Source organism: Musca domestica, unplaced genomic scaffold (assembly GCF_030504385.1).
Source record: "Musca domestica strain aabys unplaced genomic scaffold, Musca_domestica.polishedcontigs.V.1.1 302, whole genome shotgun sequence".
NCBI classification, from domain to species: domain Eukaryota; kingdom Metazoa; phylum Arthropoda; class Insecta; order Diptera; family Muscidae; genus Musca; species Musca domestica.
In genome coordinates, this window is record NW_026712303.1 from 393513 (window position 1) to 417407 (window position 23895).

The 23895-nt window shown below is 35.3% G+C and overlaps 1 protein-coding gene across 1 annotated transcript; it reads left to right on the plus strand.

Annotated features, from left to right (window-relative positions):
• Nucleotides 1-1169: 1169 nt before the first annotated feature.
• On the plus strand, nt 1170-20634 carry LOC131803537 (zinc finger protein 850-like). The gene is made up of 3 exons (XM_059124884.1): nt 1170-1305; nt 13838-13974; nt 18751-20634. Exons 2-3 carry the CDS (start codon nt 13852-13854, stop codon nt 20632-20634), a joined length of 2007 nt encoding a protein of 668 aa, XP_058980867.1. The 5' UTR covers nt 1170-1305; nt 13838-13851.
• The last annotated feature ends 3261 nt before the right edge of the window (nt 20635-23895 follow it).

Here is a 23895-nt window from a genome sequence, read left to right on the forward strand (position 1 = left end):
AATCACCAAAATACCGAATATCAGGAGGGGGCTATACGAAGAAATGGACTTGCACAGACAATTTTCTATCTTAGACTGTAGTATTCATTACGAACTTCAAATACCAAATTTGAAACAATTCCCGTGAATAATGTCGTTAAAATCATCAAAATACCGAATATAGGGAGGTGCCGTTATATGGGGGCTATATGAAAACGTGGACCTACATGGCCCATTTACGAACTTAACCTGCCTACTGGAAAAATAGACATGTGTGCAAAATTTTAGCCATCTATCTCAATTCATTCGAAAGATAGCGTGATTACAACAGGCAGACAGACGGACAGACGGGCAGACGGACAGACAGACAGACAGACGGATATCGCTAAATCGACTTAGAATTTTATCAAGAATATATATACTTTGTTGGGTCTGACATGAGTATTTCGAGGAGTTACAAACGGAATGACAAAGTTAATATACCCTCCATAGTATGGTGGAGGGTATAAAAGAATTGATAAACTATCAGAAAATGGCTAAGAAGGCTTTTAACTAATTTTGAGGAAAAGTCGTATGTGATTTATTTAGAAGAGTAGTGGGAGGTCTTGTTTTTCTCCCGACAAAAATTTTACGATCAGAAAATGATCTCATTTTCCAGCTTTTTAATCACGCAACACGATCAGAAAATACTAGAATGTGATTAAACATTTCAAAAAAATTCTGACTGGGTACAACTTTATCTAAACCTACATGATTTACCCTGGATCTAATAAACGCAGTGCGAATCTGCAATAGTATAAATGCGCCATTAATGATATTCTTTAAATTCAAAGTTATTTAAAATAAGTTCTTTGGTCCTTGATTTTCTTCGATTGGCAATTAATTTTCTATAACGACAATGTTGTTATTATAAATGCTCTCTTCCAGAAATTTAATAAGATGTTGTCAATAAAAAACAAACATTAACATATAAATACACAAGGTTACCTTCGTAATTCTACCATGTATTGTGAAAAAAGTTGGCAACAGTGAATTTGTAGAAAAAAAAACAATCCTCTCACGAGAGCTGATTTTACATGCCTACAAACAAACATACGTTCATGTATCCATGCGGACGACGCACAGTCTGTTGTTTATTTGTTGTTCTTTCAACTGTAATATGTCTGTGCAGTTGATTGTACAGGCTAGCTGTTAAAAGACTCTGTTGTGCCGGATCAAATCAGCAGATATGCTGGGTGTCTGTTCACAGCTTAGTTTTTTCGGGGAATGTGTGGATTTTAGTTCTTTTAATAAATTAAAAGTTGAATTTATCAGTTTTATCCACCGGTAAGTCTAATTTTGTTTTTGGAAATAAGCATTAAGTATTTAAATAGAGTTAAATATTTGAAATGTGCATACATACAAAATATTCTGGCTTTATGATTTGTTTACCGAATCGAAATATCTGCTTATTTGATTCTCTTTTGAACAATTTGTTGAGTACGGTTGCTTGCGAACGGAATTAAGAGAGAATATAAATACGTTGTTCGTATGTTTGCATAACATTAGCAGTAATTTTTATTTTGTTAACATTTTGTGGTGAATTTGTGTTATTTTATTTTACAGTCAAATTGTTTTGTTCACCGACATATCTAACAAACGTAAACAACGAATATATCATACCAAGTTTAGACAGTACATACAGTGAAGTCAACATACACTTTACGATTTTGACCAATAGGCAACCATAATTTAACCAAATTTTATGAGTGTATTTAAAGCATTAAAAACCAAGTTTATTTATAAACAAGTAAAAAGCAATAAGTTCGGCCGGGCCGAACTTTGAATATGGAATATGAATATAACGATATCGTTAACCTTTATAGAGAATTATCTGTCAAGGAATAAAGTGCTCATAAAGAACGTACGGACGGACAGGGCTAAATCGTCTTAGAATTTTACGCTGATCAAGAATATATATATACTTTGTTAGGTCTAAAATGATTACTTCGATGATTTACAAACGGAATGACGAACTTAATATACCCTCCATACCATGTATGGTGGAGGGTATAAAAAGGAAACGTTGAAAAAGGGGAACATTCTCTGAAAATGAAAAATCGAAAATAAACTTATATTTCAGTTAAAAATATAATAAAAAAAATACGAAAAGAAAATAAATCATACGGAGAAATCGCCGAAACTTGTAACATAAGCTTTTCAACTGTGCAAACTGTTGTAAGGAATTATAATAAAAGCGGTACAACTGAAAATAGAGCGCGATCTGGTAGACCTGAAAATTTGTCCAAACGAAATAATAGCAGTATTCTCAAGAAAGTACGTCAGGATAAAAATATATGTGCTGCGATATTGGCGGAACATGTGGAAAAATATTCGAAAAAGATCGTCCCTCCGAGATCTGTAAGAATTCTGCTACATTAAAATGGCTTTAGAAGCAAGTAGGAAAGCTAGAAAACTTCGACTAGAGTTTGCAAAGATACATATTGACAAGGGAATTAATTATTGGAGTCACGCTCTATTTATCGACAAAAGTAAATACTACATTTTCGAAAGTGTGATTGTTGGGGAGGGGCGTTAATTGGGGCTTCTGTAATTTTTATAGAAAGTCCTTTGGTCCCATATCTGTAGGGTCCTGTACACATATGTAGTGTAGTATGCAGACCATCAGGCTAGCATGATCTTGACTCACGTCGCGACGTGCAGCCTGGTATGCTAAGTTCCACCGATACGAGATTTTGTATTACGTTTAAAGATGTGCGTTCAATAGCAGCTTGGAATCATGGCAAGGTATATTAATGTCAAATTATAGGGAAAACGACGGAAGGATTCTAGTGCGGCTCTGGCATCCTTTTATGATTTGTCACAAAATACGTCATGTGAGGAATTCGAGCTGCTTGTGTACCCACTCCTCATAGCAGTTTTGAGTGTACTTTTTGACCCGCTTGTAATTAGAATTAAAGCTTCTCATCATTCAGATGGACCAAATCACAACTTTAGTGGGGGAGAATCCCCGAATGGTTTCTCATCGGAGAAAACCAAATTCCGCAGTTCATCACTTTCGGCCACGCGAAGTAACGCTTTATTTTTTTCTTGAGTCTATTTTCTTTCTGTTGCGGTGTAAGTTCTTACACTTTTAGGAGCTCATTTTTCAACATTTGCGGAATGGAATATTGCAATAGGTTAAGCTCACTAGCCATTTTCGGCTACTGCGACGCGGGTTTCGATCAAGTGGCTTCTTTACATTTCGAACTACTGTTCTTATTATTTTCTGCTGATCTTGCTGTTTTCTTCCGTCCACTCCCTTGACGCCGGGCCACGGTAACGTGCGATGGTACGAGACACCAAAGGTTTATTCACATTTAATTGCTGGAGTGCTCTAACGATAGCCACCTGTGGTTTTCCTGCCAAATATAAAGAAATCACACTATCACGCTTGAATTCCATCACGAATAACTTTTTTCTCTGGAAAATTCACACCAAGATGCTTTTGTACGCTTGTAAACATTTAATGAGCTGTCACTGGAATAATTTTAACAGCTGTCGGACGAGTGGCTTATAAATGACAGCAATCTGAAGTTGGTTGCAGTTTTTTCACCTTACCCCGTATATCATATGTTTGCAGGAGATTGCCGCATATAATTTAGCAAGATCCTCTCAAGAGAGCTGTTTCGATATCAAATAAAACCATTTACCAACTTTAAAGTTGAGACCAATTTCGTATAGTTTGCTAAAAATTATAGCTTGATTACCATTTAGACAACAATTATATTAAGAACAAGTTTCAACAAGTCCTAAAATAATATAAAATCGAATATTTTTTTCTCTTAAGCTCGATTTTGCTCACCTATTTTGTATACGCTTAGGCACATACATACATGCATCCACACGAATGCTGGAATTGTGTTTTTAACATGTATCACGAAACACACCGTTCCTCCTACAGTCTGTTATTCTGTTCATCCAACAGAAGTACGAATGTCTGTGCCGTGCAATGTACAGACTTGCTGTTATATGACTCTGTAGCGTTCTTTCAAATCCTCCGACATGCTGGGTAGACACTACCCAGTTTTGTTTACAGCTTAGTTCTTTCGTTGCATTCGCAGTGTGCATTTGTAAATTTTCATACTTTTATGTAATCAAAAGTTGGATTATTCCTAGTCAGTTTTACTGCCATGTAAGTGAAACTTTGTTATTTCGTTTTTGTAAATAACATTACATTTAAATAAATTGAATTAAATCCATATGTTTGATGTGTGTACCTACAACATGTTTTGTTCAATGCTTTTGTTTACTGAATACCGAAATGTCTGGCTATTCGATTCTCTTTTGAACCATTTGTTGAGATGAACAATAGTGGTTGTTTGCGAACAGTGCTGAGAGAGAGAAAACGTTGAACGTATGTATGTATGTCCGCATGTACATTAAAAGTGTGCATAACCTTAACTATATAGATTTTTGTTTACATTTTGAGGACAAGTTTTGTTGTTTTGTATACCCTCCACCAAAAAAGGTATGGAGGGTATATTAAGTTCGTCATTCCGTTTGTAACTCATCGAAATAATCATTTTAGACCCAACAAAGTATATATATTCTTGATCAGCGTAAAATTCTAAGACGATGTAGCCCTGTCCGTCCGTCTGTTGTAATCACGCTACAGTCAAAAGGAATTGAGATAGGAAGCTAAAATTTTGCACAGATCTCTCTTTTGCATGCAGGCAGGTCAAGTTCGAAGATGGACTATATCAGTCCACGATATGGTATAGCCCCCATATAACGGTACCCCCCGATATTCGGTATTTTAATGATTTTAGCCACGTTTTTTAACGGAATTGTCTGAAATTCCACACAAAGAGTTCCTTGTGACTACTTTACCGCCTGAAAGAGAATTGTCTATATAGGTCCACGATATCGTATAGCCCCCATATAACGGTACCCCCCGATTTTCGGTACTTTCATGATTTCAGCAACAATTTTCAACGGAATTGTCTGAAAATCCACACAAGGAGTTCTTTGTGAGTACTTTATCCCTTGGCAGAGAATTATCAATAAAGGCCCACGATATCGTATATAATGGTACCACCCGATATTCCGTATTTCCATGATTTTAACCACATTTTTCAAGGGAATTGTCTGAAATTCCACACAATAAGTTCCTTGCAAGTACTTTTCCCCCTGAAAGAGAATTTGCTATATAGGTCCACAATATCGGATATCCCCCATATAATGGTACCTTACGGTATTCGGTGTTTTTAGGATTTTAACAGAATTTTCAATAGATTTTATTTTTTGCAAAATTTCCTAATTCATTCCAAATGGTGGAGGGTATTCAAAGTTCGTCCCGGCCGAACTTACTGCTTTTTTACTTGTTATACCCTCCACCATACTATGGAGGGTATATTAACTTTGTCATTCCGTTTGTAACTCCTCGAAATACTCGTATCAGACCCAACAAAGTATATATATTCTTGATCAGCGTAAAATTCTAAGTCGATTTAGCGATGTCCGTCTGTCTGTCTGTCTGTTGTAATCACGCTATCTTTCGAATGAATTGAGATAGGTGGCTAAAATTTTGCACACATGTTTATGTTTCCAGTAGTTCGTAAATGGGCCATGTAGGTCCACGTTTTCATATAGCCCCCATATAACGGTACCTCCCTATATTCGATATTTTGATGATTTTAGCGACATTATTCACGGGAATTGTTTCAAATTTGGTATTTGAAGTTCAAAATGGATACTACACCCTAAGATGGAAAATTATCTCTGCAGGTCGTAATTATTTTTTTCAGTTTTAAATGATTTGCTTTATTCACTTTTATAAACTAAAAATAAAAATACAAAAATAATTTTGACGGAAAAATATATATTGAAAACTAAAATGACCCAATTTTTGCTTGGTCAAAACTAAAGCATCTTTTTTATTTTTTATTTTAAAATAATTAAATTTTGGCTAGTAATCGATAGCATCCATTATTTTTGATAGCAGCTGCACACCTACGAGGCATTGAATCTATAACACGGTCAGTTTGATCCTTGGGTATGCTTTACCAAACACCCTGAATTCTTTGGTAAATGTTGTGTTTATTTGTTTCCGAATCTTGCGAATCTTGATCCTCCTGTCTACGATACTCCAAAGGTTTGCTATGGGGTTTAGGTCAGGTGATTTTGCAGGCCATGACACAACACCGATTTTTGACTCCCGCAACCAACCATTGACAAGTTTTGATGTTTGTTTTGGATCATTGTCGTGGTGAAACACCCAAATGAACCGAATATTTTCCTCAGCGAAAGGGAACAACATGATGTCCAACACATCTTTGTAAACAATCTGATCCATAACTTCCTTTTTTCATAGAAAGAGAAACAGCGCCAAACCATTTTTGACCCTCCCTCATGCTTCACTGTACCCTTGCAACACTGCGGCTTGCCATTTTTAAATTTTTTGGGCAGTACTTAAAAACGAAAACAAACACGTGCTGTTGTAAAAAAACTTCTCAAAAATTATTTATGACAAGCGAAATTGTTGAAGGAAGCTAAAATCGATAAATATAACAGTAAAAACAACTGAAATTTCAGCGATCATATGAATGTACAACAGAGTTGCTTTTGTTTTGTCCAAGCCAAAATCGGGTTAATTATACCCTACATTGTTTGTAACAGGCAAAAGGAAATGAGATAGACCCATAGTTCCTTTTGATGATCTGCATAGAATTACATTCTGAGTCTATTTATGCATGTCCGCCCGTCTGCCTGTCCATGTAGTTTTGTGACCAAAGTACTGTTCTCATTTATTACCCGATCCAGATGAACTTTTGCACAAATCATTTGTTTGGCTATTGAATTGGGGGTGGTAAAAATTTAGATATAGCTCCCATATATATCTTCGTCCGATTTACGTTTTATAGTGCACCAAACGTGTAATATCAGCCCGAATAGTATGGAATTTTGCACATACAACCAAATTAGACCTGAAAATAAGTATGCCAAATTTGATCGAAATCGGTTCAGATATAGCTATAGCTCCAATATATATTGTTCATCCGATTTGTTATTTTAGTCCTCCGCAGCCGTAATATGCACTCTGTAACAACAATATTTGGGGAAATATATCAAATACAGCTCAGAAATACCTTTGCTAAATTTTATAGAGATCGGTTCGGTTTTAAGTTTTTTACAAAACTTCTCAAAACTGATTTATGACAAACGAAATAATTGTTTTTATTAAAAAAAGTTTCTAATTTCCTTAAGTTTTAAAATTTTAATTTTCTTAATTTGTAATTTCAGTTGATTTAGTTATGGCGGCCAGTGTATATGGGAGCTTTATCTTAATTTGAACCGATTTTCACCAACTCCAATAGGGGTCAACATTTACAATTTGATTGGAAAATAAACATTTTCTTGTAAAATGTTAGTGGGACAGGATATATGAACTTTTGCCGTTATTGTAGCAAAAGTTGACAACAATGGACTTGTATGAAATATAAACACAATCCTCTCATGTGAGACGTGCCTACAAACATACCTTCATGTATCCATGAAAACGACGAGTTTTGTTTTAACATATTCGGAAATCTACGGTCTGTTATAAATTTGTTTGTGGTATATCTGTGCAGCGAATTGTACAGACTATCTGTTAAAACGCTCTGTTGTGCTGGATCAAACCAACAGACACGATGTGTGTCTACCCACTTTTGTTAACAGCTTAGTTCTTTCGGTGAATTCGTCGTGTGAATTTGTGAAATTTTAATTCTTTTGATAAATGGAAAGTTGAATTATTCTGAATCAGTTTTACCCAACTAATGTAAGAGAGAATTTAGTTTGTTTTAAGAAATAAAATATTCCATATTTTTCTACAACTTAATATTTAATAGGTACCTACATACAAAATGTTCGGACCTATTGATTTGTTTACTGAATCGAAATGTTTGGTTATTTGATTCTCTTTTAAACCATTTGTTGAGTATGGTTATTTGCGAACCGAGTCGAGAGAGAATGTGAAACGTTGTTCGTGTATGTACGTGTACATAACCTCAGCAATGATAATTTTGTTTTGTTAACAGTTTGTGGTGAATCTATTTAACATTAAAATTGGTTCGCCCGCAGAAATATCTCAAAACATAAACAACTAATAGGTATATCATACCAAGTTCACATGGTGTAAATTATTTAATTTTATAAAAAAAAAATAAAATTTGGGAAAAAAAATGAAAATCTTGAATGTACAAGGATACTTTTTAATACCCTCCACTATAAATAGTATGGAGGGTATATTAAGTTCGTCATTCCGTTTGTAACTCGTCGAAATAATAATCTTAGACCCAACAAAGTATACATATTCTTGATCAGCGTAAAATTCTAAGACGACTTAGCACTGTCCGTCCGTCTCTAAAGAATTCTCTTTATATATGTATATTCTATTCTATCTATATATATATATATATTCTATTCTATTCTATTCTATTCTATATATATTCTATTCTATTGTATGAAATTGTACACAAGGAGTTCTTAACGATATAGCCCCCATATATCGGCACCTTCCGATATTAGATATTTTAAAGATTTTAACAGAATTTTCAATGGATTTTATTTTATTTATTTTTTATTTTTTTTTTTTTTTTTTTTTGAGAATTTTCTAATTCCAAATGTTGGAGGGTATTCAAAGTTCGGCCCGGACGAACTTACTGCTTTATTACTTGTTATACCCTACACCACATAGTGGTAAGGGTATTATATCTTTGTACATTTGTTAGTAACTTCTTGACCATGATCGGATCAGGTTAAGATATAGCTCCCATTGATTTCGGGTTAACGGTGCACTAAATAGCCAATTTCAGTCAAAATGACCTAAATTTTGGAACATCCGACCGAATTCAGTCTAGAAGCAAGTAAATTAAATTTATAGTTCCCATATATATATATATATATATATACAGTGTGAGTTGAAAACACTGACTTTGGACATTCCAACAGGACTCAGCACCATCGCACTCAGCACGCGCCACCCAAGAATGGTTACAAATGAGGTTCCTCGCTGCATTTCCAGCGCAGAATGGCCACCAAAATCTCCGGATACCAATACGTTGGACTATTGTGTCTGAAGTATTTTGGAAAGCAAGGTTGGCAATAAAAAATACCTCAAGCAAGCGCTTCGCCGGGAATGAGCCTAAATACCCCAGAGCAACATACGGCAGCGTGTGACGGTTTCATTGGGCGTTTGAAGGCCATAATTCGTGCCAAAGGTGACAATTCGAACAAATCTACACTTATCTAGCATATGATGTCCGTCATCAAATATCATTCTTCTGGAGTGCATATTACGCTTGTGAGGGACTTAAAACCACAAATCTGATGAAATATATATGGGAGCTATAGCTATTTGAACCGATTTTCTCCAAATTTGATTTACATAAATTCGGTGGGTTGTGGACTTTTATTTGCCATTTCGTGTACAATTAACCCGAAATCGGTTGTCAATATATGGGAGCTATATTTAAATCTGATCCGATTATCACCAATATCAATAGGGTTTGTCCTTGGGTCAAACAAATATTGTTTACAAAATTTCATCTCAATCGGATAATAAATGTGACCTGTATTTTGTTCACAAGTATCCATGGACAGACGGACTGACATGCATAAATTGACTCAGAAAGTGATTCTATGTAGATCCTCAAAAATTAACTATGGGTTTCCTTATCCATTTTACAAACAAATACACAAAGACATAATATAATATAATACTGGAACACAAAACGCTTGTGAGCACTTAGTCATTTCGAGCGAGTTTACATGTGATGTAACAGGTTGACGAATTGACTTCACAGATGCTCGAGAATTCATATAATAATCTGTTCAGGTGGAATTGATGAACGGAGATTCGATGGCTTCGACGGTGTTGAGATTCAGTTTCTTAACGATTTGTAGATAATCGGGAACTCTGTTAAAGGACGTGGGGGATCATGAAGTTCGGGTTATGGATGATCCGAGGATAACCAAGAATTTTGTAAAACGTCGGCGACCACGACGATGCTGTGTTTCGGGTTGCAGACGGTTTGAAGGCAATCGAGAACTCTGATAAATGGTCGTCGGGTGTCCGGTGCTCGAAGGTTAGTTGGTCGGGCTACGACAGGTCTAAGACTGCCTACACGTTACTACTCTAAATTTCGGTTGGGCAGCGAGCCCGAAGCTCCTTTGTCAGAAACAGTCGAAAAAGATGTTCCCATCTAACAGTTCCAGCTCCTGACGACAGTAAATTATTTCAAAACCAGTAAAGAAAGTCCTAAAGTCGGGCGGGGCCGATTTTATGATACCTCACACCACTTTGCTAATTTAGTTGAGCTTTAGTTGAGTTGATTGATTATAATTATAATTTAAAATTCAAAGGACTAAATATGCCGAAGATTTTGTATATTTTAAATTCGGACTTGTATTGTCCATTTGGTGCAAAATTAATTTGAAATCAGATAAAGATATATATGGGAGCTATATCCAAATCTGAACCGATCTCGATAAAATTTAACAAAGGTATTTCTGAGCTGCATTTGATATATTTCCCCAAATATTGTTGTTACGGAGTGCATATTACGGCTGTGGGCAACAAATATAACAAATCGGATGAACAATATATATGGGAGCTATAGCTATATCTTCACCAAATTTGGCATACTAGCTTCTAGATTCAATTCGGTCGTAAGTAAAGATTTATCCCATTTGGACAAATATTAGACGTTCGGTGGAAAATAAAAGGTAAATCGGACGAAGTTATATATGGGAGCTATATCCAAATCTGAACCGATCTCGATAAAATTTAACAAAGGTATTTCTGAGCTGTATTTGATATATTTTCCCAAATATTGTTGTTACAGAGTGCATATTACGGCTGTGGAGGACAAAAAAAATCGGATGAACAATATATATGGGAGCTATAGCTATATCTGAACCGATTTCGATCAAATTTGGCATATTTATTTTCAGGCCTAATTTGGTTGTATGTGCAAAATTCCATACTATTCGGGCTGATATTACACGTTTGGTGCACAATAGAAAGCAAATCGGACGAAGTTATATATGGGAGCTATATCTAAATTTTTACCGATTATCTCCAATTTCAATAGGGTTCGTCCTTGGGCCAAGCAAATGTTGTTTGGAAATTTTCATCTCAATCGGATAATAAATGCGACCTTCATTTTGTTCAAAGAATACATGGACAGACAGACGGACTGACATGCATAAATCAACTCAGAAAGTGATTCTATGCAGATCATCAAAAGGAACTATGGGTCTATCTCGTTTCCTTCTGCCTGTTACAATCAAATGCACAAAGACATAATAACCTGATCACCTTGTGGTATCTATATCTATAAAAGAGGAAAATGTTTGTACGTTTGTTTGTTTGTTTGTTTGTTTGTAATTTATGGACTCGAAAACTGCTGAATAGATTTTTCTGAAAATTTCCATATATACTGCAACATCGCCTGAAAGTAACATAGGCTATATACATTTTTGAATTTCCACTTGGAACTGGAGATATAGCATCAGAATCGGAGGTACCTCCCAAAAATTTGGATTTTATATGCACATATCTATTTATCGGTTAAAGATACAGTCTCCAAATTTGGAATGTGTAACGGAATTTGGAACAAAAATAAGTTTGCTAAATTATATTGTAATCGGTTCAGATTTGGATATAGCTCCCATATATATTTTCGACCGATTTCGTTCATTTGATGCCTCAAACACAATATGAATGTTCGATTCCAATGAAATTTGGAATATGTGACGGGATTTGATCCGAAAATAAATTTGTCAAATTATATTGAAATCGGTTCAGATTTGGATATAGCTCCCATATATATTTTCGGCCGATTTCAAGCATTTGATGCACCAAACACGCTATGTATCCCCAATTTCAATGAAATTTGAAACGTGTGATAGATTTTATCTAAAAAAAATTATTTCCCAAATTATATTGAAATCGGTTCAGATTTGGATATAGCTCCCATATACATTTTCGGCCGATTTCATGTATTTGGTGGACCAAACAAGATATGTATGTCCAAATTTAATGAAATTTAAAATAAGTAACGGAATCGGGAGCAAAAATGAATTTTTCAAATTATATTGAAATCGGTTCAGATTTGGATATAGCTCTCATATATATTTTCGACCGATTTCATGTATTTGATGCACCAAACACGCTATGTATCTCTAATTTCAATGAAATTTGAAATTTGTAGCGGAAATTAAAACAAATATACATTTGTCAAATTATATTAAAATCGGTTCAGATTTGGATATAGCTCTCATATATATTTTCGACCGATTTCATGTATTTTATGCACTATTCACGATATGTATGTTCGATTCCAAAGAAATTTGGAATATGTAACGGGATTTTGATTAAAAAATAAATTAGTCAAATTATATTAAAATCGGTTCAGATTTGGATATAGCTCCCATATATATTATCCGCCGATTTCACATATTTGATGCACATTTGACAAATTATATTCAAATACGCTCAGATGTGATTATAGCTCCATATATATACTCAGCCGATTTCACATATTTGATGCACCCAAAGCGAGAGAGACAAAATCTGGCACCGGCAAAAATTGCCAAATTATATTGAAATCAGTTGAGGTTTAGATATAGCTAACATATATATTTCGGCCGATTTCATACATATTATGCACCAAACACGATATATATGACCGATTCCAATGAAATTCAGAATGTGTGGCGGAATTTTGTTATAATAATAAATGTGATAAATTAATTGGAAATTAGTTAAGATTTGGATATAGCTCCCATATATATATTCTCGGCCGATTTCACATATTTGACGCACCAATTTCAATGAAATATGAAAGGTGTGGCGGAGTTTGGTGTAAAAGTAATTTTTTTAAAATTATATTTAAATCGGATCAGATTGGGATATTTTTTTAATAAGAACCATTGACCCACAACGCCTTAGGCTAACACTAAAAAACAACACAACAATTTATTTGAAATACGCTTATTACGGCGAAGTATGTTGCTATCTCGAATTCACTAATAGCAATAGAAATGCCACTCTACTTAAAAAAATTGCAGTTTCCTGCACGCTTGGTATTTGCTATGAAATAAATAAATCCAAAGGACAAACCCTTCGTGTATGCATGCCATGTTACTGCTTTTGTAATGATTTTGTTTATTAACGCATTAAATTAGTGCAATATTTTTTTTAATTTTTAAATTAGTTTTTCTTTATCCAACATATATTCGTAAATAAAATGTTGAATGCATATAAAATCAAAAGGGGTAGCGAAGCGCACCGGGTTCAGCTAGTAGGGTATAATCACAAAGTACACTTTAGGCAAGCTCCCTGCAGTAGCGAGCATGTTATTGGCAGAAACAGTGTGGTTTATTTGATTTTGTTTGCGTATGTGTACGTAAAGAAAGAAGAAATGTTAAACACAGTTTCATAATGCCTAAATTTCTATTTATCACTTTCTCTGCTTATTTGATAAAAGTTTTGTTGTCTTTTGTAAGAAAACTGTAAAAACTTGTAGAATGACAAAATTGCCTTTTTAAATAAAAACAGGAATATCCCGCTTTTCAACTTTTTTCCTCAAAATACTCTTATATTGATCAACCATTTTCACAGAAAAACAAATAATTTTGCTCAAAAAAAATATATCCTGGAATTTTGTAAAAGAATCTATTACTTGGGAAAAACTCGGTTATCGTATTAATATGTTGACATTCTTCTCTCTTCTGTAACTCAGGAAATATCTGTTACGGAGACATTTAAACATTCCTGCCTGCTTTAATGATTTTCATGTATTTTTTTTTTTTTTTTTGTATGTTTTAGTTTCATCTGGAACGATGTCTTTACTCAACGCATGCCGTTTATGCAAAAATATTTGCGACAATTCTATATGTCTTTTTGATGAACTAGGTAGTTTCACAGAGCCTTATCACACCACCATTAAGTTTTTTCCACCATCGGTAAGTATTTGTAAAATATATTAATATTTATGTTATAGAAAATGTACATGATCGCGAAGTTTATAAACCTGAGGACCCTAACGACATTAATATAACTCAAAATACACAATTGTTATCGATCAATGATCGATCATTTTGATCATCTACAATCTTTAACTTACATGATTGTAGGGTTTAAGAAATATCAAAAAAAAATATTAAGCGCTACATGGCTAAACTCAAGCTTTAGATTTTTGAGGGCCCATTTTAAATCAAGAGAGGTGGTAGTTTCAAATAGATTTACACATTTTGTTCACGTGACTCCATAATACCCAAAACGAATCAGTAGGGAAAAGTCAAAGTCGGGCGGGCCGACTATACACTATTTGGGCTGGTATTAGCCATTATTTGCACAATGAACCTGAAATCGATCTCGATAACATTTGATAAAGATCTATTGATCTATAAGATATCTGGTACCAAATATCATTGTTGTCGAATGCATATTACGAATGTGAGGGACTTAAACACCAAATCGGATGAAACATATATATGGGAGCTACAGCTATATCTGAACCGATTTTCACCAAATTCGATGTACTTGCTTCTAAACTGAATTCGGTCGGTTGTACCAAAATTCAGGGCTTTTGTACGACTATTGGCCATTTGGTGCACAATTAACCCGAAATCGGTTGAAGAAATATATATCATTGTTGTCGAATACATATTACGAATGTGAGGGACTTAACCCCAAATCGGTTGAAGATATATGGGAGCTATATCTGATCAGAATATCACCAATTTCAATAGGGTTCGTCCTTGGGCCAGGGAAACATTTTTTTAGAAAATTTCATCTCAATCGGATAACAAATGTGACCTGCATTTTTTTCACAAGAATACATGGACAGACGGACTGACATGCATAAATCGACTCAGAAAGTGATTCGATGAAGATCCTCAAGAGTAACTATGTGTCTAGCTCGCTTCCTTCCCCATGTTACAAACAACTGCAACAAAGATATAATACCCTTACCACTATGTGGTCAAGGGTATAAAAATGAAATCAGAACAAAGTGCCTGTAGTTTTGGGCACAATGTGAGATAAAAAACTGCAACAAAGTCAAACGCCATAATGCTCTGCGGTTGATCGACACTTTGGTATTTTTTAGTGCCAACCTTGCTTTCCAAAATACTCCAGACACATTAGTAAATCGGATTGGTATCCAGAGATTTTGGTGGCCATTGTACGCTGGTAATAAAGCGGGGAACCTTTTTTGTATCCATTCTTGGGTGGCGTGTGATGAGTGCGAATATAATTTCTCGATAATATTCGGCATTTATTCTGATGCCATGGTCGATTAATACGAGCGGAGAGTGACCATCGGGTGTTATGACGGACGACATCATCACCATGACCGGCGCTTGAGTTCTGGTGGCCAACCCAAGGTGCACATTTTCAGCTGACCTCTTTGCAAGTAAACAAGAGCGGATAATTGGGTTTGTTTACAAACTGCTAAACAACGAATGTTTTCTCATCGGAGAAAGCCAAATTCGGCAGTTCACCCCCTTCGGCCAAGCGAAGCAACTCTTTAGCTCTTTTGAGTCTATTTTCTTTCTGTTGCGGTGTAAGTTCTTGCACTTTTTGGAATTTCAATGGCTTTACCCCGAACTCATTTTTCAATGTTTGCCGAATGGAATATTGCGATATGTTCAGCTCACGAGCCATTTTTCGGCCACTGCGGCGCGGTTTTCGATCAAGTCGCTTCTTTTCTTTTCCTACCATTTCTGCTGATTTTGCTATTTTCTTCCATCCACTTCCTTGACGTCGGGCTACCCTACCAGTAAAACGTCAACGAGCAATGGTACGAGACACTAAAGATTCATTTACATTTAAATGCTGGTGTTCTCTAACGATAGCCGATTGTAGTTTTCCAGTCAAATATAAATAAATCACACTATCACGCTTGAATTCCACCGCGAATAACTTTTTTCATTGAAAATCCTCACCAAAATGCTTCTGCCTTCCCAGAGAGTGCCACCAAACTAAACCACCATAAGTCAAAATCGGACGAACGATTGAGTCATATAACCATTTGAAGATATACGGTTTCTGTCCCCAGCTCCTTCCTATGGAGTTTTTGCAGGAGTAGAATGCTATTAAGGCTCTCTGTTTCTCTTTCAGTTCAAACGCTGGCCGAGAATGGTACCGAAATACTGGGCTTCAGACGAAAGATTCAATGTGGCGCCATCCAGCGATGGTAGTTAAAATTCTGAGTAGTTAATATTCTGTTTTAGATGGCCGCGCGCCCATCTGGAAATTTTCACAAGAGCTGCTTGTAATGTTAATAAAAAATTTTAGTAAAAATATTGTACTTGAAAATATCTTTAGTTCAGTTTTTTAAAATTTTCAACATTGTAAGATTTCAGAATTATAATAATACTAGCTGGCCCGGTCCGCGTTGCCGGCCCGTACTTTTAGTCTTTAAAGCATAATAAATCAAAGATCTGACTTATGTACCCGGCACAATTTTGATTATAAGTAATGACTCCATTATAATGACTCCAATTTTGATTATAAGTAATGACTTGATTATGAGTAATGACTCCATGATTAAGTATAAATTAGTATTCAAAAAAATTATAATTACCGTCGGTTTTAGATATTTTTAATGGCCTGATCTTATTTTTCAGCTATAGGCTTTAATTTGAGTGTTAAATACCTATATGATAAAGAACATCTATAATAGCCCCATGTGAAAATTCAGCTCAATTTTTGATATTGTAAAAAGCATTCAAATGAGCTATAATTTGAAATTTGTATTTCCAACATTTAAAATCCCGTACTGCGTGGTATTCAGTTTTGTCCACCTCATACTTGAAGGCAGAATGTTGTCAGAATAGCCAAAAAAAAAACTCTTTTGCTCCGATTACCGTAAGATGGGCATTAATTGTTTGTCATTTAAATTGTTTGGTGGAGATCCAATAAAGTTACTTTATAATTTCGTATTTTTTCATGTTTCTGCCACAATTTCCGACTGAATGAGTCCCAGATTGATATTTCGGAGTTTATTTCATATAGACGTACATCCCAAATCTATGTTCCCAACCAATATTCTCTTGGGGGTTACAAATTCAATAGAATACCAAATTTTCTTTTCTGACCACACATTGGTTGGGAAAGTGGACTTGGGGGTATACTAATGTGGGGACTATACTTAAATAAATTCCTATGAGGATAATTATCTGTAAGATGATTTTCTACCCCAGGGTTTTTTACCCCAGGTAGCCTCAAGACTAAGATGCGCACTTTTCCGAAAAATAAAAATTTATAAGAAGAGGTTTTCTTCCCCCTTAGAAACAAAGATGTCAAATAAGGGTCAAAAAATGAAAAAAGTGACCAAGACCCCGAAAATACCATAAATCATATGATGGTGATACTAAAACGTGATAATATTTTGCAAAGATGGTTTCTTCTTAAATTATCAACATAAGCTAAAATTAGTACGAAAAAAATGGTTAAAATTTAGAATATACTTGAAATCGGGTTGTTCCGTTATCGGGGATTATGACCCATATCATGACCTGGCAAAGCGATTAAAGGTATCTTGAATGTTTAGGTAGAATTTCTATTTTGCGTTCTTTATAGTCGGTATTTGACTGATTGCAGTCCCAATGTAGTTTGCATTTTGTGTTCTCATTTGACAATTTATTGTCATATGAAAGAAGCAGGTCCACTTTTTGAAATTAACCCCATAACGCTTCTTCGGTCATTTTTGTTTGTTTAAATGTATTCGCATCTTCCAGCTGAAGAACGATGTAGGTCCTGGAGTAGAAAGCATTTAACATCGTATTGCGCCCTCATTTCATTTTTAATATTATTCATTCAGAATTCAAACCAATAAAAAAATGTACACTTCAATATAGAAAAAAGAAAAAGAATCTTCAACTGGTTCGCTGATTTTTTTTGCGGCAAACTTTTAAGAGTGATTGCGAAGTTTGTCGGTAAAATGTACAATTATTTTGAAATTCGATTCCATTGAAAAATTGTAGATTTTTCCCGATTTTAGAATTTTCATATAAAGCGACAACGGATAAAATTGTTATTTATAGATTTTATGTATTTATTGGATATTACGAATAAATACATAAAATCTATAAATAACAGATTTATCACACATCATATTAGAATTCCAAAAAAAAAAAACTCTACAAATGTACATTGGAAAATAGTAAGTCAAAATGGAAAAAAATATGCAATATAAAACATTACTATTGTACATTTTAAAAGTCAAAATGAAAATGTTCAAATTTCACATTTTTACGCGATTTTTTTCGATTTTATTCTTTTCTGCCAAGAGGCAATTCCGAATTTGTCTAAATCGTTAAAATCAGACCGGCGGTCTTTATGTTATAAGAGTAGTAACTAACACAACTTTCTTTTACATATAGATAGATAGATAGATTTAAAAGTAGGCGCGTTCTTCAGCCCCCAAATAAGTACTTAGGGTTGGATGGGAAGCCAACAGCATCTCGTGTAATAATTCTCAAACCGATATCTTCACTATTTTGGCAAATTTAAAGATTTTAGATAAATCGTATTAGTGGGAGTAAAAGGAGGCGTGGTCAATTTTTTTTTTTTAAACCTAACTCGGGGTTTGTCGAACGTTTGTACAAAAAATTATGCAAATCGGTCCAGCCGTTTCCAACTGATTCCGTTACCAACAAACAACAATTGATTTTTATATATATAGATAATTCTTAATAAATATTCCCAAACCGTTATCTTTTTTAATATAGTTTCTAGAAATTGAGGACAACGAACCTGATCCTTTGGCTGTCTTGTGCGAAGAATGTTGGCATCACATTTTCACGTTTAATAATTTTCAAAAAAATGTTATAATCGCCAAAGAGCAGTATCTACAAAATCTCGCTAAAGAATGCACTATTAGCGATAAACAGCTTGTGGCATCTGTCATATCAATCGATGACAACCCTGAACCCCTGAACGAAGTTGAAGGATGCAATGCGGGGGCAGCTTTAAAAGATACCCAAATTAGACCCAGTTTAGATGCACGTTCGGATACAATTTCAATTGCCGGTACGTTAAAAGATAGTTCAGATGAGGAAGACCAAGATCAACAAGCAAGCCGTGAAGTGCCAAATTATGATTGGCAAAATTCGTTTTCCAGTTGGTCCGAAACCGAATTACTTGCAAACGTACAAAGTAGGATCCGTCAAACCGAGTCGTGTGATATTCCCACAACCAGTGCACACAGCTTAGAGGGGAATAGACCCAAAAAGAAAAGAGCAAACGAAAAGGAGCTGGATGATATTATATGTCAGTGGATGCCATCACTGGAGTGCCACATTTGCAAGGAGATTTTCAAAACATTCTCGGTACTGTCCAATCACGTGGCCCAAATTCATCCTAAGGAGAAAATTTCGGTTGAATGTTGTGGCCGTGCATTTCATTTTCGTTGTCGATTGGCTGCCCATTGCCAAATACATATCGATCCGAAGCATTATCAATGTGAGAAATGCGGCCAGTGTTTCACAACGGAAAATCGGATGATGAATCACATGCGGGTTGTTCAATGTGATAATGGCAGGACTCGGCGAACCAAGCTGATGTTATCCCAGCAAAGGGAAGGCAACTATAGTCAAACTGCAAGTTCGAAAGACGGTTCTATTATTGTATTGGATGAGGACAGTAGCGATCTTCAGTCCATAAAATCCAAAGAGGAGGGAGGAAACTCAGTTTTAAACACCCCAGAAAACGAGCCTGAGAAAGAAGAAATCTATGAAGAATTCGAGGAAACAAAATTTGTTATGCAAAGTTCAATTCCCATCGTACCCGAGCTAGGACGAAAAAATCACAGGACTTCCGATGAACTTGATGCCATTATAAGCCAATGGAAGCCCATTCTGGCTTGCAGAATATGCGGCGAAAAGTGTCCAACATTCACCCTATTGTCCCATCACTTTAGCAAACATCATCCAGATACGAAAATGTTTGTAGAATGTTGCGGACATAGATATCGTTTCCGTTGCCAATTGGTGGACCATGCCCATGCCCATCTTAATCCCGAACTCTTTCAGTGTTTCAAGTGTAACAGTAGTTTTTCAACCAAGCAGGCACAACAATATCACACCAAATATGTTGAGTGTCTCAAAGGAAATGTTCGCAAAAAAGCCTCTACAAAAAGGTACAAGCGGGGCAAAACAAAAAAGTTTGCAGATCTCATGATTACACACAGATCTCTAAATCAATCGAATGTGCATGTGTGTCGTAGTTGCAAGAAATCATTCAAACATCGTTCTTCTTTGGTGCGTCACATAACCATGAGCTCTCCCTGTCGTGCTCAATGTCCTTCGGGTGGACAAACGCATCCACACCAAGAAATCGATGATGCTGAAGAAAAGGACGAGAAGTACACGAACCGACGTGGTGGTAAAGCAAAAACTCACATTTGTCGGAGTTGCAAAGCAAGATTTCAACATCGCTCCTCTTTGGTCCGACACATCACAATGAACTCGGCCTGCCAAGCTGGAAATATTGGTCTCAGAAGAATCGATCGAAAATGCTTTATTTGTTCGAAACAATTTAAATTTCGTTCTCGAATGCTGCATCACATGAAGGTTATTCATGGTCATTGTAAAACGGAAAAACCTGATAATTAAACAAACTTGTAATGAAATAAAAATTGTTGCATTTGAGAAGCAGTTGTTTTAGGTTTATAGTTTTTACTGGCCGCAAAGGTAAGTCGAGGGTTCACATGTGATTTTTTTCAGATAAATTAATCATGTTTTTGAAGGATTGCCATGTAATTTAGAAATTTTTTTCTACAGTTTTTCGTTTCCTTACTACAATGCACCCACATTAATTTCTATACCCTCTACCATAGTATGGAGGGTATATTAAGTTTGTTACTCCGTTTGTAACACCTCGAAATATACAATTTAGACCCCATAAACTATACGCCATAATTTTATTTTTTTTATTTTTTATTTTTTTTTATTTCGATCGGTCCCAACGCCACACTCACCCGCCCCTGCCGACCGAGGGGGCCACCTCCCAATTACGTAGGGAGCGCGTACACCCCATAGTCCGAACTATGGAGGGTTAGTACGTTAGGGAAACCAGCTACAGTTATACATCAGCCGGTTGTTTAAATTCACAAATAAAGACAACACACAGGAAATAAAACAACATATAACAGATAAGAGTAGAGAATCTGGCAACTACTTGCTTTAATACTAAAGATGTAAAATAGTGTGTTTAATGACATGCAAAGGGTCTGTCAATGATATCTCATTATATAATTTGTTGTAGATATCACATAAAGACCTCATAGGATTATAAAATTCATAATTGGATTTAGCCAAGCAAAGTTTAAGTGGTATGTAATTTCGAGTATTACGAGCAGGAATATTAAAATTTAATTCACCGGTTAAAAACTGTGAATCGATTTCGCCACGCAAAAGTTTTATAATAAATAAAGCTCTTAACATTAAACGTCTCTTTTCCAGTGTCGGAAGATCAATTAGTTTTAGGCGATTCTCATATGGTGGAAGTGTATCATTTATATCCCATCCTAATCCTCTGAGAGCAAATAAAAGAAATTGGGTTTGTACTGATTCCAATTTAGCAGAATATGTTTTGTAAAAAGGACTCCACAATACGCAACCGTATTCTAAAGTGGGCCGAACCAAACTAATAAATAAACGCTTAGTCACATAAGGATCGTCAAATTCTTTTGACCATCTTTTTATAAAACCCAGCAATGACTTGGCTTTATTTACACATGAATCAATATGCAAATTAAAACGCAATTTATTGTCTAAAATTACACCAAGATCAACGAATGAGTCTACATTGTCCAATTTGTAAGAACCAATGAGGTAATCATTTTTAAAAGGTTGTGTTCTAAACAAAGACAGTTTTTTACATTTCTTGAGATTTAGCGTCATACCATTAGCACTGCTCCAATTAACAAGGCAGTAGATATCATGTTGCAAGTTAAGGGAACTAATGTGAGAGTCCATATTACAAAAAAGTTTGACATCATCAGCAAACATAAGGATCTTAGAGTAACGTATAACCGTTGGAAGGTCATTTAGATACAATACAAAAAGTAGAGGACCTAAATGGCTACCCTGGGGGACACCAGAGTACACAGTTATCTGTTTAGAAAGAACATTATTGAAAGAAACTCTCTGTGTACGCCCTTGCAAATAAGATGATATCCATGATAAAAATAATGTTGCGAAACCCATTTTGTCAAGTTTATGTAATAATAATAAGTGATCCACTTTGTCAAAAGCCTTACTGAAATCAGTATATATAATATCAGTTTGGCATTTTATTGAAAACCCCCTGTGTACATAACATATAAGTTCTAATAAATTAGTTACAGTTGACCTACCCTTTACAAATCCATGTTGGTAAGGCGATATTATAGACGAAACAAAGTGTGTTAGTCTACGCGAGACTAAAAACTCAAACAATTTCGGTATTGCACTTAATTTTGCAATACCCCTATAATTTTCGACGACACTTCTATTATCAGCTTTATGCAAAGGAATAACAAAACTAGATCGCCATACTTGAGGAAAATAACCAGATGTCAAAGAATAATTAAATATAGTGGTTAGAGGTAAATAAAGCTCATATGCGCATGACTTTAAAATGTAAGCAGGTACTCCATCAGGACCAGGGGAATTACTACTTTTTAACGATAGGAGACCATTTAAAACCTCCTCCTCAGACAGAATAATTTGGGGGAAATAATTTAATCTACTAATATTATAAGCATAACTGTCATTATGATTGGATGAAGGCTTAGAGTAAGTATTTTGAAAAAAGTCAGCAAACAAATTTGCTATTTCAAGGTGGTCCCCTGATTCCCTGCAACCAAGTTTCATGCTACTAGGAAATTCGCGGACTTTACGTTTTGAATTTACAAATTTATAAAAGCTTTTAGGACTCTTCTGAAAGTTATTTTTCATTTTACTTAAATAAATCGAATAAGACCTTAAATTTTCAATGTTATATTTACTTCGAGCTTTGGAATATTTTGAATAATTTAAAGTGATATTACATTCTTTAAATTTTTTAAATAACCTACTTTTTATGTTGCGCAAGCGCCTAAGATGTGGGGTAAACCAAACTGGTCCTGAGTCAGGATAGAACTTCAATAATGGAACTGATATAGTTAACGCATTTTTAAGAACGCTATAAAAATTTGAAATTTGCAATTCAATGTCACCTTCATGAGACCAACTTGAATTGGACAATGTAGAACGAAGGAGATTAATATTAGTCTTAGAAAAATTTAATTTGTGAGGCTTAGTTTGTGGTTTTGCATAATTTGTTTGAATATTAAGTTCAAGGTCTATGACAAGTGTTGGGTGATATTTATCTTCCGGTTCTATTTTATTTTTTTAAATTTTATTGAATGAAAACAAAAATATCGGAAATAGCATCAAATTTTAGGGTAAGTTTAGATTTGTTCGATTGGATCACCTTTGACACGACTTATGGCCTTCAAGCGGCCAATGAAACCGTCACACGCTGCCCGAATGTTGCTCTGCGGTATTTTGGCCCATTCCCGGCTAAGCGCTTGCTTTAGGTGATCACCACTTTTGTATTTTTTTTAGAGCCAACCATGCTTTCCAAAATACTCCAGGCACAATAATCCAACGGATTGGTGTCCGGGGATTTTGGTGGCCATTGTTTGCTGAAAATGAAGCAAGGAACCTCATTTTGTAACCATTCTTGGGTGGCGCGTGCTGAGTGCTGTTGGAAAGTCCAAGGTATGCGGCCAAAATGTTTGAGAGCCAAAGGCTATATTTGGCATTTATTCTGATGTCAATGTCGATTAATACGAGCGGAGAGCGGCCATCCGCTGTTATGGCGGCACACCATCACCATGGCCGGCG